We start from the raw sequence: 18,381 nt of genomic DNA, 5'->3' as shown, positions 1-18,381 counted from the left end.
TATGTAGAGAGAACATAGGTAATATTACGATACTCTTTCTAACTCTTCTGGGAAGCCAGTATTATATGAGAGCAAAGTTAGACAAAAATATCAAAAAATAAAAACTACAGACCAATATCTCCCTTGGATATACTAAAACATGATATTAAGTCAAATACATCCACATAGTAACATAATTATAAACTGTTATTCTATGGAATTTATTCCGGGATGTAACATTGCTTCAATGTATGAAAATCAATTAATATACAAAAGAAGAATTATCACCTCATTAATACATGATAAGCTTTTGCTAAACTTTTACATTCTTTCATGGTAAAAATACCCTGAAAGCTGGGAGTAGAAGTGAATGTCCACAACCTATAAGAACCATTTATAAAAATACACACGACATTGTATTCAAAAGTGAAAAGCTAAAAGTTTCCTACACAAGATCAGATAAAGAAAAAGTAGTATGTCACCATATCTGTTTAAAATTGTATTGAAAATTCTATCCACAGCAGTTAGGGAAGAAAAAAATTAAAAACATCTAATAAAGCCAGAAGTAAGACTATAACTGCATTCAAATATGATTTTATATATAAAAATTCTTAAAAATGAGCAAAAATCTATTCAGTAATAGTCTTACTTGGGTGATGGGATCCAAAATCCCCAGATAAAATCCAGTCGTTTCAACATACTGGTAATAAATAATCCAAAAAGAAAATTAAAATAATTTCATTCACAGCAGCATTTAAATGAATCAAATTCCTAGTCAAAAGTTTAGCCAAGGATGTGTGAGACTGTTCTTTGGCAGCTACAGTAAGTTGTAAAAAATTTTAAATGTTTAAATAAATGAAAAAGCATTCTCTGTTTATGAGTCGGGAAATGTAACATTGATTGGTGACAATACATCCCATCATGACCTGCATTGATCACCAGCCTGGCATCAAAATTCCTAAGATCTGTTTGCAGAAATGGAAAATCGAATCCAAAAATATATATTGAACTACAAAGGACTCTTACTAGTCTTTGACAAAAAGAACAAAGTAGGGTAGCTCATACTTTCTGACTTTAAAATTTATTTTGAAACCAATGCAACTATAATTATGAACAGAGTCAAATGTCCACAGAAAAAGAACCTATACTTTTGGCTGACTATTGGCAAGTACATGAAGTTCACTCAATGGGGAAAGAATGTGCTTGTTCTAGGACCAGTGTAAGTCCATGTGCAAAAAAGAATGCAGGTGAATCCCTTCCTCACACTGTGCTTGAGCCACAATGTATCTAGACCTATATATGAATCCATAAAAGCTACTAGAACAAATATGTAGGTAAAAATTTCGTGACCTTGGATTTGGCATCAGCTTCTTTGATATCACATCAACATAAAAAGATAACAGACTGCAGCTCCCTAGAGAAGGAATTTCCTGAGGATACCAGTCATGCCATCGTAAAACCACACTATTCCTGTCAGTAGTGAGACCAAGAAAATGATACGGCAAGTCGAAGTGTAACAATGCTTTATTCCCCGTGGGAAGTCTGTCCCACAGGCACCTCTTCCTGTAGCCTTTCTGAAGTCAGTTTATGAGAATGTAGAGTGCTGTCTTCTTCCCCGCCAAGTTGCACTGTTCTTTTCATCTCGTGCAGATCTCAGGCTCTCTTTCCACACGCTGGTTTCATAAGCCTGTGTTCTTTGCCTGAGTCCCCTCTCCCTGTGTCAGTCACAGTGACCCTTTCTCCCTTCCACCTCTCCTCCCCCTTCTTCCCTCACCGCAGGGAAGCCCCGTAGGGTGAAGAGCAGCCTCAGTTTGCACTCAGCCTGTGTTGTGATGGTAACACACTGGACTTTGGGTCCTTGGCCTCCAGTTGGTGTTTGACCTTCTCCTCCTCCCTTTCTGCAGTGCTGTAGGTTTAAATGCTGGATCCAGAGTCTTAAATGCTAAATCTGCTGTCAGGCTTTCTTATTCCTACAACAGTATGTATGGGGATCTTAATTCGAATGGATAGTGTGTCCACTATAAGATAGGAATACAGTCTCTCCTGTTGTTGATGAAGGCATAGGAAAAACATAACCAGAATTGGAGATTTTCATGTGCTGAGGCCCCCATCCTCAAAGGACTTCAGTGACAGGCAGCGGGGACAGATGTGACTGACCTGGAACGACGTGAAGGCAGCTCCAGCCAAGGAGTTGGGAGGAGTCTCGGGCTGAGCAGTGTGCATGGACAGTGTACCCATGAAGGTGGAGATATTTTCAGGGATGGAGGATGCTACCAGCGTGTAAAGGGTAGATTCCAGGGATGGTGTCAGTATCCTACAACACACAGGTTGACTCTCAGAACAATGAACTGCACACTCTAAAATATCCACTGTGCCCAGATTCGGAAGCCTTGATCTGAACTGGTCCAGTCTCTTCACTATCCAGGAAATTAAGCCTTAGCCATCATTTAAACAATGGGTGGGTAGGGTAGGGAAGTAACTACCTGTGCCATATGTTGCACTTAACCTAATAGCCCATGTAATTTGTGTGTGCTATGTTGGAGAGACTGATAAAGCAGCGAATATTAATAGGAGTGGCTTTGCTCGAAAGACCTGGTGGTGAGAGTCCCTTCACTGAGCAGTGGAAGGCAGATGGTGGAAAGAGAAAATGTGTCAGGAAAATGTTACCTCCCCTTCATCAGCAAGTTTGCAGGAGTCCCCGACCCATCCTCTCAGAGGCCCAGGAGAAGCAATCTGAGCATTACGTAGCTGAGGAAGGAAGGTCACTGAGATCCCAGAAGTGTGGAGAGCTCAACTCCACGGGTTTCAGGCAGGGGGATCTGGGCCTTCTTTAAGCTGAGGAACCCCAGGGAGGCCCGTGAGTGACAACCACAGGAATGTGGCAGTTGGGTTGACTGTTCATACCGCTTATTTGGAGCCAAAAGAGCACCCACTCTTTTATTGCTGGTTACAGTTTATTCTTTGTTTTTGACCACTGCTGAATGTCCAGGCCCACCCAACACGGTCTTGAGGTCAGGGCCAATGTCACAGAGGAATACAGTGCCACTGGTTCCAGTCACAGGGCATGGGGATATGATGCAAAGTGTGGCTCATCCTCTGCATGGCTTTGTTGCTCTTGTCTACGTGAGAGTAGACAGGAAAGCCAAGCTTTTCCATTTCCAAGCCCTGTTTGTAGACAATGTAGGAGACAAGACCCTGGCTCCGGTACTCAGGCAAGGTGCCTGCTACCCGTGTTTCTCCAGTCTGGTCCATTATGGACCAGGACACAGGGGTCCCCTCAGGTCCTAGTAGGCAGAAGCTCGGAAAGCTCCGTATACAGCGCTCAATGAATCTCTGGCTCCTCTCGTTGCCACCGAAATACCAAAGTTTGTTCAAAAAGGTAGCTTGCGTAATATCCAGGGATGAAAGTTTAAACATGTCTTCGTCACTAGGGGAGACAAAGAAGAAAGCAAAGTCCATGACTATAGGAATGTATTTGTCCTCACCGCTGTTACCTTGAGAGACAGTCGAAGAAACAGCAGTGGCAAATTGCAGGAACGAGTATGGGTAGGTTAGTGATGAAAGAGGAACAGAACAAAAGCCAGTGTGGCCGGAGCAAGAAGGAGAAAGATCAAAGTGGGAGACACAGGCACGGGTCTGATTTATCTCTGGCAAGAAGGGAGATAGATGGTGGATTGTGTTAATCACAGGGGAGACATGCTCTGAGCTATACCTTTAAAAAGCTTATTCTGAGTGCTCTGTAGAACACTGATTGTTGGGAGGCTAAAGTAAAAGCAAGGAGAGAAGGAGGGAGGCTCCTTCAGTGGAGAGGTTAAGTAGTACAGAGCGACATTTATCAAACTCACATAGCCTTGGGCTTGCCACCACTCGAGGATAATTTTTTTCCAGCCAGCAGTGAAGGAGCCAGTCTCTTAGCTGTCGGAAGTGCCATATAGAGGATGTTTTCTGAGTGTTTGACTTGGTAAGATTTAGTGGCTGCGAGATTTTGTATCACCTCATTCAGGCTTGACTGTGAACCTAAATGGGTTTATAAAGAGACGTGACAGTTTTAAGCACATTCTGAGGAGCAGGAAGTTAGAAAGCCTTAGTCCTGGGTGGATAGTCACTTGGAAAGGACTTGCGTAATTTTCTCTGTTTTACATAAACTAAAGCATATTCAGGGGTGAATTCACTCACAGTCCCGTTCACAGTGGCAATAGTAAGACTGGAGCTAAGTTTTCTGGGCTACATAATCATGTAGTTTTGATGATCCAAGGCAATGAAGTATGAAAATAGTAGCCAATATCTGCTGAGTCATCTTCTCAATATGGTAGATTCTTACAGGAATGACTCCAGATCTGACCACGTCTCCTGGTGTCCATTCCCTTTCCTATACTAAGTCTGGCTTTGACTATGTGATTTGCATCACCAATGGTAAAAGCAAATTTAATGCAAGAAGAAGGTTAACAGTGCTCGTACCTTAGGGCTTTCTCCTTCCCTTTGTTCCTAGTACTAACGTCACAAAATAGTCCCAGGCTCGCTTACTGGTGACATACACTCCTGTGAGGCGGTCACCACAGCCAGCAGCCACCGTTCACTGACACCAGATCCATCCTTCGGGTCTGTGAGTGAGGCCATGTGGAAAGAGCCAGCACAGAGCTCTCGAATCAGCGGACCCACCCTGGGAAGAGGAGCCCTAGTAGGTGATGCACTTAATTATGAGTTTGGTATGCAGCAAAAGCTAATGGATACATCCAGGATTTGTACACAGCTCTTCTTATTCAAAATCAATCTTTTCAGTGCCCTGTGACCATTACTGTACTTGTGTGTGAAGGTAAAACACTTTCTAGGAACACACAGGAAGGAGGGGCAGATGCCATCCTCAGGAGTCTGAGTCTAGGACGGCATGCTTGTGACCAGGCTGTCACCCTTGGTGACCTACAAGGAGCTTTGTGACACAGTGAACTGCATTCATATTCCAGGAAGGGACCAGGGCAAAGCTCTGCTCCAAGGATTCTGCACAGAGCTGCAAAGTAACCCTGAAGTTCTTTGCAATAGTTAATGATTTTTTCCTCCTTTGCAGGTGCAGATGTAAAATGAAGGCAACAGGCTGAGGATTTGTACTTTGGAGGACGGAAGCTAAGTCACCTGCGATTCATCAGGACAGAAATGTGAGTCCACATTCATCCCATTCTTTTACTTACTTTGAATTTGGAAATGTTGTTTCCAGTTGATGACTTCTGAAGAACCAAGGAATTCCTGAGCATTTTGGGGGTCCTTGGTGTATACTTGGTAAGTGTTGGTATAGTGATCGAGGTCATCTGTCATATCCTGTTATTGTTGGAAAAGGGAGATAAAACATCCATTATAGACTGTGACTGTGATGATACTTCCATCATCCTGCACTATTTGTAAGTAATGAAATACTGCTGTTTTCACTGCTGCAATCTAATTACTTCTGAATCATTTAAATTGCAAGGTCACGATCAGAGATGCAGATAATCGTTTAATAATGGAAAACTCCAGAACAATACCATCCTCTACCCATGTACTGCATTAACTTTTCAAATCCAAGATGCAACTATTTATCAGTATTCTGTATCTCAGTCATTCTCAGCGTAAGGAAGATAAAGCAACTGATGAAGGAGAGCTTCTGTTGCAAGAATAAATTTGACTACAACTCTAATACTTGCAGAACCCAAGCTACTTGCAGAACACAAGCTAAAAAGCATGGCAGTTTTAGACCTGGTGAAGATAACTGTAGGTCTACTCTCACCTTGCACATAATAAAACCAAACAAGATATGAAAACCAATAAGAAATGCTCTTTAAACATACTGTGGTCGACCAAATTATTACTTAAAAAAAACAAAACATATTCAGAAAGACTCCTTCAGATAATTAAATAACAGATAAAACTATTTGAAAAAGAGGCAGAGAAAAATATTACCACAAAGGGTAGAATTAGAATTAGTTGGAAAATATTGTGCAAAACTACACTCACAAGTCAGGAAAGACACTAGAGACATTTTTTATTGTTTAAGATCAGGTATAAAAGATCAAGTAATTTGATTTCAGTTCCATTTATATTATTAGTTTGCATTTCTTCATTTTATATATCATTTAATTTAGCGATTTTTAAAAATACTTTGCCTTATATTAAAATATAATTATTTGTATTTTTAGGTTCTATTTACTTTCATCTTATATCTTATTTTTAAATTCTGATTTTTAAAATCAGATTAAATTGTATATAGTTTTTATATTCAACGTGTTTTGAAGTAGAAGTCACACACTGCTTAACAGTGGGGATGTGTTCTGAGAAACATGTTTTTAGGTGGTTTTGTGGTTGTACAGACATCACAGATTGTGTTTCCAGAAACTAAAATGGAGACAGTTACTGTGTGACAAGATCTCATGTCCTCTCTGCCGTCCCTTATGACTGGAGAGTGATGACACAGCGTGTGACTGTGTACTCATTGTGGAATGAATGAACCTAGCTGACTAACGTGCATTTTCTCATGGTTACAATTTGTAGCAAGAACTCTTTATTCTCTCTGCATCTTTCAAGAAGAAAAGTCACTCACTGTAGTCACCATTCTGTGCCATAGCTCTCTTGAACTTACTCCTCGTTCCTAACTTATATCTTTTGGCCAGCACTTCCTCAGTAACCACCCCAGCCACTGACAACCACCATTTGACTCCCCGCTTCAGTGAGATCAGGTGCTTTCGATCTCACATGTGAGTGAGGCCTAGTGATTTATGTCTTTTGGCGGCTGGCTTCTTTCACTTAACACAATATCCTCCGTGTTCATTCATATTGTCACAAATGGCGAGATGCTCTTATTTGTATGTCTAAACAGTATTCCACTTTTTACAAATACCATATTTTACAACTCTATTCATCCACTGGTGATCACTTGGGTTGATCCTCTATCTTGGCTGTTGTGACAGAGATTGTACTAAATCAAATAATCACTCAGAGGTTCTTGGCAAGCTGTCTGGTCTGGTCGAAAGCCCAGGGTTGCTTCAGCCCTCATGGTGCTGGAGCACACTTTAGCCCAGGGCAGCCACGTTTAGTGAGCCCAGTACCCAGGGTGCCAGTGTGAGTCAGGGACGGAGCCCACCATTACACCTGAAGCATAGGTTTCAGAGATGCTGCTGGTCCCAGGGCAGATGGAAGTTCATCACGTAGGTGCTCACCTGAATTGGGAGCTATGGAATTCTACCCAAAGCTACTGTGTGTGTGTGTGTGTGTGTGTGTGTGTGTGTGTGTGTGTGTGTGTGTGTGTGTGTGGTGGGCTCAGTACTGGGGTCCAAAGCACAACTCTCTTTTTACCTTTCTTTGTTTTGCCCAAGTAGACAAAGCTATGTTACATCGAGCTGAGGGTGGAGTGTCCTTCGCTCCATTTTCAATGTGGTCTTTTCTTACTATTGTGCCGCAGTCAGGTCCTGTGATTTGTCACCCGGTTTCCTAAGCTCACCTGGCATTCTCATGCCTGGTTATTTAATTGTTCAAAGTGATGCTTCTATGGGGAAGGTGTAGCTGGGCAATGTCTTCCTCCCTAATGTTCCATTTCTTACCTTAATTTTGCTTTAAGTGTATGAATGTTTATCTCTCAAATGTATTTACTATTTAGTTTCATTAATTTCAAGTCTTTTCCTCAAGAAAATATAGAAACATAGAAACTCTGGCATTGTAAGTTGGCTCTTTATAGTCAAGTCTGTCTCATTTTCTGTGTCATGCTCTCATACATTTTTAGAATATGTGCCTTCCCTTCTTGATCTGACAAAAATTGTGTGTGTGTGTTTGCATGTGTATATATATAGAGAGAGATACATAGAGATATATAATAAAAATGAATCTTCCACAAACAAGGATCCATAGCATTATCCTGAAATCCCCAGCTCCAGCTGCCATAGTTTGATCATATTTCACTTGGACTATTTCTGCATCTTGTACATGTCCTATTCTTTCGCAGTTCACACAGGTGGCAAATTACCTGTTCATCTGACCTTACTGAGTTCAGGGACTTGCTGACCATCCCTGCAATTCCTCTCTGTGTATCTAGGTTTTCCAGCTTTGCTGGGCACACGATGGACACACAGCCAAGTGAACATAGAAGAATCCTCATTCGACACCCAGCACTCACCTGCTCCTGAGGGCGGATAACCACTGTACTGAAATCAGGCCACTTGTCCACCACGGCTTTTAGTTTGAATGGATTTCCATAGTTAATGTGAAAGACAGTCCCATAAACCTGCAAGACTCCAAGAAAGTGGGAAAGTCAGTTTAGAAGGAAAGAATGGCAGAATGCCTTGCTTAATCAGGACAAGAATCATTTCTATAAAATTGTGACATTGTATGATGGAAAAGTGCCAAATAGATAATTTAAGTCAACTAACTCAATGTACTTCTTTTCCTCTTTACCTCAAATTTAAGGGTTTACGTTTCCATCAAATGGGAAGCATAATGCACATACTAAAGTATTCAGGCAAATAAAATTAATGAGTTTAGGAGCACCATTCTTTATTATGGGATTTTTTTTCTCATTGAGTTTATTGATACATTTTAGGTATATAGTACAGTTACATTCATCATTGGGATCTTGTACCTTTACATGACCGGTCTTGGTTCTCATTTTTCCCCTTGTCCCTGCCCTCCCTTCACCCTCTCCTTCCCTCCTCATTTACCAAAACTTTATTTCCATTTTTTCATTTTCTCCTATTTTTTTCTTTTCCTTTATTACCTTTCCCCTACCCTTCGTATTATGGGATTTAATATTACCTTTTTCCAGACTTTCTTCTGTTCAGACACAATGAAAAATTTTTTTTAAATAAAATGACTGATAGTTGTTATTTTTCCTCACTGAACATATCAATTATTTCTATGTTGGCAAGCATGAAAATTCATTTTACTTACTTTCTAATGGCTGAATAGGATCCCACTCTATGGGTATTTCACTGTTCATTTAATTATTTAGCAGTCAATGACCATTTGAATGTACTTTTCACTGTATGATATAATTTCTTCTAGAATGTGTTTGGACAAAATCTTTCCTTGGGTGCCTACCAGTTTCTTAGACTAGAAGGGTAATTTCTGATTCAGAAGCCATGCACATGCTTTAAAGGTCTTCACCCATATTTCCACATTAACCCTCTAGAGAGTTAAATGAACTCCTATCATCTACCAGAGGCTATAACCTACTGCTCAAGGGAATAATCTTGGGGTCTCATAGCCTGGGTGCAGTCTCGGGTTCCCACCTCTGCCATATTGTACAGGCTGTTGGGAGAGAGAGGTGGAAGAGAGAGAGAAGAATGAGCATGAATAAGAGCAAACCTCTGGATGGTAAAAGTCCTTAAGGTTATGGAGCTGGGGGTGCAATGGTGGATACCATCATGGACCCTGTGGGAACTGCAAATGTAAAGGCTCATCAGATAGCACGGAAATATGCTGGTGACCACAGAGTGAAGAGATGTTCTGCACTTTAATAGTTTCCATCGTGAAAACAGAGTGCCTAAGGACAATATCAGCATCCTTCTCACCCCGCTGAACTACTGATGTTAGGCCGAGGAGAAAGAGAAGATGTACAATATTTCTAATTAAAGCTTATTAAAATGAACTCAACTAAGTTCTAATTAAACTATTTTTTCTACTGAACTCAGAACATAGTGAGAAAATATAAGGAAGCAACTACTATAATTTTAATCAGTTGTAGTTGATAACTTTAATAAAATATATTTAATATCTAATACTTACAAGAATGGAGATATTTTCTCAACTGGGTCTCAAGTAAGTGTTGCACAACTGTGAACCCTAGATTATAACTCCATTAAAAATCCCCAGCGCACAAATATTCTACATTACTGCTAGGGCAAAATGCACATCTTTAGTTTACAACCAAAGAGTAATGCTCTTTCCTCCCAGAAGCTGAGGCCCTCAGAGAGATTTTATCTCACTGAGTAGATGTTCTAAGAAAAGACCATTGAGAATCCAAGAGTTTTCCCAAAATGTTTGGAATCCACCTACCACAAGAAATAAGGGGAAATGTAACTTACAAAATTCTATATCACAAAACATTGACTAGAAACTTTTAGGCTGGAGAATATTTTGAAATAGTCAATCCTATAAAATATCTCCAGTTACTGTCCATAGAGAGTCTATTTGATGTAATATCTAAGAAAAGTGTGCTATCTTTCCAGGATTTGCCTGGATCTTAAGAATTCTCAGGTGAACACAGTTATATATTATATAATATTGATTCGCATTAGTGGGGTCTACTACACGAGATTTGTTGACTTTGGTTTTAGAATAGTTAATGTGAAATCATTTTAGTAGTAATTAAAGAACACAGCCGAGTGCCTCGTTAAACTATTTCTATTGAATGAAAATAAAATCATATGATCTACAAATATAAGAATGCTATATTTTCTTCTTTGTAATAAAAAAAATTAACAAATCTGTTGGAGAGTGATGAACTTTAATGAACTCATCTTTCCTAAAATCTTACATAGGAATTATATATGGCATTTTATGGGAATCTCAAATAAATGTCTTGTAAAGCAATACAAATTTGGAAATAATTTTCCTCTAAAAAAGATACACACACACATGCACGCAAAAGGAATGCGTTTACAAAGCTGATGGAAAATACGAGTAAGGATCCAAAGTTATGGAGCTGGTCTTACACAGCTCTGGATGTAAGTATTTATGTGCATGTGTTTTATTTAATCATAAGGTTTCTAATCAAGTGTGCATGGATAAGGAAGATAGCAAAATAGCCTGATCGGGATTATGTTCAGAGGAACTGGGGAAAAAAAAAAAAAAAACTTAAGTCAAAATAGGAATGGATCTGTTAGCAACTTCAAAGAGACTCATGACAGTTAACCTCTCACCTGGCAAATGTTCTTCAGAAGTAGACAAATTAAACATTAATATGTGATCTCAGCTCTTTTTGGAAGAACTCAAGGAAGATTTCAAGGGATGTTATTCAAAGTTCCTTGAAAAACAGCCTGGAATAATTTGTTCAGTCATTGGCACTAACTTTCAGTGACCTCGGAGAGTCCTGATCCTCCTGTCCTCCTCAGTGACATGGACGGAATGGCAGAGAAATGGTGCACATTAAATGGGAGAAGATGCACGATACTGCCTGGCTGCAGGCAGGTGTGTTCCCTCCTCTTTCACAGCAGGTCTCCCTCCCTCCCCTCGCGTTTCCCTTTGTCACCTTTAAGGATGCTGGAAGGCCCTTAATCAAGGACTTCTCCAGCACCTGCAGCATCCGTGCCCCTTGCAATGGGAACATCGTGGAGGACCCCTTATCCTGGAGCGGTAATCGAGATGAGCCGGAGGAAACTCTGCAGTGCTGTCAAGTCTTTCTTCAGGGCCTCTTTGCCGAAGTCCTCACCAGCTCTGTGGAAGGACAAGACAGCTTGAAAGCATAGGCTCTGGACTCTCTGAATGTCTCAGTTACCCTTCTTACCCTCACCATTAGTTTCGCTTTATATTAACAAGCACATTTTAAAACATACAACATCCTAGGAATTTCAACTACTGTCAGTAATCCTCCTGACTTGGGTAACTTTGGAGAAGTTCCTTGTTCTCCGTGCCTTAAGGAAGATGAGATAATGTGTTATCGAATATAGAATTCTTACAAAAATTAAGTGAATACATGCCACGTGCTGAGTAGAGTACTGGTCATGTGGAAAGCATTGAATATGCTGTTTTATTAGTGCCACTACTATTAGTACTCTCCTCCTTTTCTTTCTCCCCACTGGAGTTACTGTGCTGAATATCGCATGATGTTTTATGCTTTTACTTCACTGTAGCACATTTAACATGATTTAAGTATAAACAATCTTTTTGAAAATTATCACTACCAAGTCATAGTCAGTGCTGACACTCTTGTCCTGTCACCGAGCCTCACACTTTTTCTGAGACTGACTTCCTCTCTCAGCCTCACTCTTGGGCCTGCGACATTTTGTAGCATTAACAGGTGACATAAAAATAGCACATTTGCAAATTTGACTCGCTGCAGCAAATTTGGCTCTGAATGCATAATATCCCAACTACATAGAAAAGAGCCTGTGCTGTCATACAAGTGTGACATTTGGAGTCAGAAAAGTATCTTTGATAGGAGGGCATGGAGAAAGTTCTGAGAGCACTGCATTAAACCTGGCTCAAGTGAGAGACCAGGCTCCAAGCCAGAATCAGAGAACCCTGTGATTTCTAAAAGGCTGGAAGGAGAGGTTGGCTTTGGGCGGAGATAAGATAACAGGACCTGGATTTTTCTTTCCACCTGAAATACTGATAAATTTTATGTATTATAACATGCAGGACTATAATCTCTGAAAAAAGAGAAAATAGAAAAAGGTTAAAAATGTGGCTCATGGTAGAGCACTTGCCTAGCATGCACAAGGTCCTTGGTTCAATCGCCAGCACCATGAAACATAAGCAGACAATTTTTACATGAGTGTTGAGGTTGCAACAGCTTATCATTTGAAGGCGCTTCCAGATTGCAGCTCAGGGAACCTGACAGGGCGGTCTCTCGCTGACCTGAGCACACAGGAGCTGCGGTTTGGGGAGGTCAAAGTGCAGCTTGTGTGAGAGAAAGACACATAAAATGAAACAAAACAGAATCAATTAAAATATGTTTAAAAGAGCAAGATGGATCTTATAGAAGTGCAAAATGGACCTGAAGTGGCTAAGAGTGGATTAAACAACAAAGAAGAAAAGATCAATTGAGACTATCCACAGTGACACACAGATGGCGAAAATCAGTAATCTTCGTTACTGTTAAGGTGACGTTTCTCTCAGCATCGATCCAGTCAGTCACGAGGCACTCTAGGTCTTATCTATATAAAGTACAATACAGTTATAAAATTCACAAAGCTGTGAAGCTTACTAGAACCTTATGGTACTCAAGAGAGTGATGTAAGGACAAGCAAGTAGAACATTAGAACAGAATAGAAGCCAGAGAAGGTTGACTATTTTTAGTCAACTCACCTTCGACAAAGGTGTCTAGGCAATTCAGTGGTGGATAAAATCATAGTCTTTTCAACAAATGGTGCTGGTTTTTATTAAACAGTCAAGATGACCTACTGAAAGACTCAACTAGTTGTAAATTTCTAACTGTAGCTGTCAGGAGAAAGTCATTGCTTACTGTGTGTATTTGCCTTTTTTCTGTTCATTTATCTAAAGGACCCCACTGCTTCACTTAATGAATCTGAGAAAGTAATAAATCAGACCTTAAAATATCATATTCTCACAGAAAAGCAGCATCAGGCAAAGCCACTTTTTGGCCATAATGGAGAAATACAAAAAGTAATTAAAAACCAAAACCATTCCATAATTATGTTTTGGTACAGACAAAAGCAAGAAGAAAGTCTAATCTGCAAAAAGGGCCAAGCTTCCCTCTCCCCAGCCAACACATAATTGTCATTTGCTTCACTCTGCTCCTCTCCTGCTCCACTAACAAAAGCAGTCATTAGGATTTGTCCTGCTTTCTGGCAGGATCCAAGCCAGGGCAAAACCGTGTTTCCCTGAATTCTTCCCAAAGTCGTCTTCTGAGGACCCTCTTACAACCTTGCTCTGAATGTGCCACATCTCCCCCCGGAGTGCTGTTTCTCTAACTGTGGCACCTAATGCTCCCAGTTTTGTCAGATTACAGGGATATTCCAGTTGGCTTTGGACTAGAGGTTTCCACCAAACCCAGATAATGATCTCCAAAGCACTGGTTCCCACTTGCTTGCTCTGTGTTACCTTTGACTTCCCAGCTCTCAAGCTCCTCTTCAAGAGCACACCCCACGGAGCATGGGTTACATGAGGGTGTTGTGTGTGAGTGAGTTTTATGTTAAATCCAGGAGATGTCATGTTAGTTGGATTTCTTGAACTGTACAGTTTGGAACTATCCTCCAAGAATGTACACATGAACAGCTAAGCACTGTGCCCAGTCAATAGAGCAGTGAGATTGCCCAGAGACCCTCACACTCTCACTAGAGCCAGCAACACTGGGCAGTGGGTAGCATACTAGTGTGTGAACCTCAGAGTATTTGACCCTGCTATTCTAGAATTGGAAAAAAATCCAGAAAAAAGTCTAGAAGAAAAAGAAAAAAATAGACGTGTATAAAGCCACAAACAAGTGTTAAATCCCAATGCCTCGAAACAGGGAGCAGTAAGATAAAATATAATCTAGCAGGGTGATGCAACTCTAACGGTTTAACAGAATACACATAGGCATAATATATAATACATGTAAACACATGAGAGATGTTACAATAAAATTAGAAAACACAGGGCATGAAAGAGTGCGTGTGTAACTATAGAGCATAGGCACCATTCTAAATAGACCATAGGCAATAGACTGTGGTAGGAGCATATGCAGGTAAAGTATTTCAAGTAGAATATGTTTGCTATTTGATAGTAATGAACAGTCTGGCCTGTATTATTGTTACTTCCTTCCCGGCTTTAAGTCGAACCACCTTCTTTCCAATCATGCAAGAAAAAGACTGCCTACCTAATAATGCAACCGGAAGGATAAAACACAGTCATGTCTGACTTGTCCTCCATTCATCCACCTGACTCCAGAAAGGCACCAAAATCTCTCCTTGTACATTTTCTAGTTGAGAGAAAAGACTTCTAAGAATTTTTCATTTCACTTGAAAAACTTTCCTGTGCACAGTAGGTGCCAGATACATTTTTTGTGTTTTTTAATTTAGAAAATGTTTTTTGTTATGATTATTAACTCATATTAATTTAACAAAACAACAGGCTTCACTGTGATGTTTTTGTTCCTGCCTTTGCTGTGCTTTGATCAAGTCCATTCTTGTTTCTTGAATTGAGGTTACTCTTCTTTCTGCAGCATGTTTGTCTGAATGTTCTGTGTATAACTCAGTACGAGCATTGTGAATTGACTCACTTAAGAGGAATGGCATGCCAAAAAGCAGACGTTAAGTATTTTTTAAATAAACATTATCACATATATTTAAGATATAGCACATGATCTTAAGGGAAATATATAGATAGTGAAAAAGATAAAAATTTGAGCACATGAACATACTCCATTCTTTGTGTGTGGCTGAAGCAGCTACAATTACTCATTTAGCATGAATACCAAATATGTACAATATTACTAAGCATAGCTCAGACGTTTGGTCTTTACTTTAAGATGAGTCCTCACCTGAAAAGCTGTTTTCACACCTAGCTCCACAGACACCCTTGGACCCAACTTCTGGGAGATGAAATGCCCCTCTGAGCACTCAGCACAGCAGGATCTTGAAGACTGAGGGAGGTCTTTGTGTGTCTCCCCAGAGATTGCTGAGTTGAAGCTTGTAATGTGGACTTTGCACCAAGTTGGCAAAACTTCTAGCTTTCAATTTTTGTGTAATCCACCCCTCCCTTTCGTGGTCTCACTCTGAAGGAGTTGGCTGTGCAAAGTCAGAAGACAGGCTGATGTGTATCCTCTGAATTTCTCTTTCCCAAACAAACATCACATTACTCTTTGCCCCATAGGCACTGCGACTACTGTACAAACTAAAGCTACACAAAATCAACAAGTTGGAAAGTGGAAGTAAGGTCAGATTACACAAGAAATGCCTTATTCCTTCCCCTGCTTTCTGCATCTGCAATAAAAACAAGGCAGTAGAAGAGATGTGAATAAGATCCGATGTACAGGATTCAATCTCTGATTACTTTTCCTGCCTATGTGCAAAAGTGGATATTACTTACATGGAGTGGCAGGAACTATTAGGGGCCTTTTTTTAAAGACAAGCTATGCCTTCAGTCCTGCCCTCCCCTTGTTGTACCAGAGATTGAACTCAGTTCCTTGCACTTTTGAGGCAGGCAGCAGAACCACTGAGCTAAATCCCTGGCCCACAGTCCTGCCCATTTTGAACTAATTTATGTTTGTTGATTTCTTAAATGACCTCAAGACATTTTTCTTCTTGTCCTTGTACAAAAGCCTTGTTTTCTTTTTAATGATGCTGATCTCTTCAGCAGCCACACCTCCTTTGGCCCAATCTTTACACATGATTTTTCTTTTTCTCAATATAAAAGCAGTGAGAATACTCATGTCACAGCCTGAATTTTAGGCTGTCATGAAATTTCCTCCATTAGGTTTTTTAGTCCACATTATGGCTTGTATCTAGATGTCCCCCAAAGCCTCATGTGGTCACAAGTGAGGCTTTTCAAAGGTGGCTGGATCTAGGGTATGTGCTTCAGGGATCAAGGATGTGATCCTGTGATTGATTAATGCTGTGATGCTAGGATTAAGTCTATCCAACCTGGGTGTAAGTGCTACCTGCACTATGAGTGGGTAGCCTGGATAAGATATAAGGGACAGAAAGAGGATCACTGCTTAGTCCTTGTAGTTTGCTGCTTGCTGACTTGCTACTTTTTTGCCTTCTGCCTGCCATGAACTGTTTCTCCTGTTTGATCCCCCTTTTGCTGGCCACTCTAACTTGGAGCTGCTCAACTACAAACTGAGGCCTCTGCTAAATGTGAGGCTAATAAACCTTTTCTCCTTTAACTTTGAGTGTCAGGTATCTTGTCTCAGCAACAAGAGAAAAATAAGTAATAATCAGCAAAGCCTTGGGACACAGACAGAATGTAGACAAATTTTCTGCCAGAGTATAACATATGGCCTCTAGTCCAACTACCAATGAAGTCTTTGTTCCCAACTAAAACTTCCTGAGCCTGGCCTTTGCTGCCCACATTCCTATCAGCATTCTGGTCTTCTGAGATCTGACGAGAATCTCCCATCAAATTCTGTTTAGAGCATTTGGGGGCTTCATTAGCCCACATCTCTAAACTTTTCTCTTGCCTCACAAGAGCACATGGAGATGTGAGGTCTCCCACAGCAGTGTGAAGGGGCTTCCAGAGGCAGCCTGGAAAGACTCTGCTATGTGGGACTAGATGGAATTTCACACCACAGTTATGCCCCTCACTATTTCTGAGGTGGATGAGCCACTTCATCCTCAGATCCTGCCCGATGTCTTTTACCTTGATTATCTCAGAGTGAACAAGAGGCTCTGATGGGGTATGAAGTAAGGGGGTGTTTTCCAGGTTGTGCAGTAATGCACGTTACAGAATGAGTGAGGCTCTCCTGGTCACATTAACACACAAGGAGCTGAGCATCTGCCTGTCAAACCTCCATCATCAGTTTTCTGTCCTATTAAATTTTACAATGGAAACAAATGGGGAAAGATACACAATTTATTTTCTGTATTGAAAAATCTTTTCTCTGCTTATTTATTAAGTGCATATTTATTAAGAACCTTTTAGGTGTCAGGCACTGTTGGGCGGTTGAGGAATTGCTGGCAAGCTAAACAGAGAAGGTGCCTACTCTTATGGAGCCTTTAATACAGTGGGGAGGCTTCAGACAACAAGCATACAGTTAAATAAACAAGTAGGCTGTTTTCTGATACTGATAAGTATAACAAATAAAACAAAAATTGGATTTTACAATGAGGTTTATGAAAGGGAGAATCGTTTTAGATAAGGTACTCTAAAAGAACCATCAAAGGAAATCAAATCTGAAAGCATGGACAATGATAACAGAAAAAGAAAAATATATGAAGATAATAGGAAAGGACATCTTAGGCAGGCAGATGCAAATGCAACCACCCATAGGCACATGTGAGTGAGTGTGGGAGACTCAAGCAGCAGAAAAGGTCCAGAGCTGCTGGGAGGAGGGAGCTGGAGGGACACCGAGGTGTGTGGTCTTGTTGCGCCTGTAAAAGAAATTCAATTTCATTTAAGATACCATGAGAGGCATTGACAGCTTCCGAGCAGATAAAGCACACAATCCACGTAGTGCAGTAGAAGGATCACCCTGGAAACTAATGTCAGGTAGATGAGACGGATGCCGGAGAGAGTCTGGGGAGCCACAGATGTTAGTACACTGTACAGAGCATCTTCAGTCAGGCTCACAGGATTGGCAGCATCTCAGCTTCAGGACAATAAAGTCTGCATATCCAGCAGGCATGGCACCAGTTTCTTTACCAATTTTGGCATCATGTAGAGAATGAACCCTGTTTTCTTTACCTTGGCCAACATAGCAGCCGCCAGACTTTGTATCACCTCATCCAGGCTCACCTGTGCACCTGGAAGGGCAGAAAGTAAGGATAACCGGAACTGGCCCTATAGAAGGTGTAAGGAGAGGCCCAGTGGAGTGAAGCAGAACTTAGCATCAGTCTTGCTCTGTCAGTGCCACTCACTATGACTGTGCTCAAGTCACTCTCTGAGAATGCTTTCTCTTCTGTAAAACAGAAATAATCCCAGGAATCCTGACAATTACTACAGTCAGCGGAGAAGTGATATGTAAATTATAATAGTCAATCTTGATTTTGCACATGGTGTCTACCAAGGCATTGGTCTAATACTACTTCGTTCAATCCTTACACGGGCCCTATGTTGTAGGCTTTTATT

General features: G+C 40.7%; 1 protein-coding gene across 1 annotated transcript; it reads right to left on the bottom strand.

Annotated features, from left to right (window-relative positions):
- Positions 1 to 1,548: 1,548 nt before the first annotated feature.
- On the bottom strand, positions 1,549 to 15,361 carry LOC104868354 (glycine N-acyltransferase). Its single transcript, XM_010633110.3, has 6 exons — positions 15,134 to 15,361; positions 11,183 to 11,367; positions 8,111 to 8,218; positions 5,163 to 5,289; positions 3,825 to 3,996; positions 1,549 to 3,406 (listed from the first exon to the last, which is right to left on the bottom strand). Exons 2-6 carry the CDS (start codon positions 11,258 to 11,260, stop codon positions 3,004 to 3,006), a joined length of 888 nt encoding a protein of 295 aa, XP_010631412.1. The 5' UTR covers positions 11,261 to 11,367; positions 15,134 to 15,361; the 3' UTR covers positions 1,549 to 3,003.
- Between the last annotated feature and the right edge of the window lie 3,020 nt (positions 15,362 to 18,381).

Source organism: Fukomys damarensis, unplaced genomic scaffold (genome assembly GCF_012274545.1).
Source record: "Fukomys damarensis isolate Sample0158 unplaced genomic scaffold, DMR_v1.0_HiC HiC_scaffold_27, whole genome shotgun sequence".
Classification (NCBI taxonomy): domain Eukaryota; kingdom Metazoa; phylum Chordata; class Mammalia; order Rodentia; family Bathyergidae; genus Fukomys; species Fukomys damarensis.
Note: the sequence above shows the minus strand (reverse complement) of the source record. Positions and strands in the feature narration are given on the sequence as shown.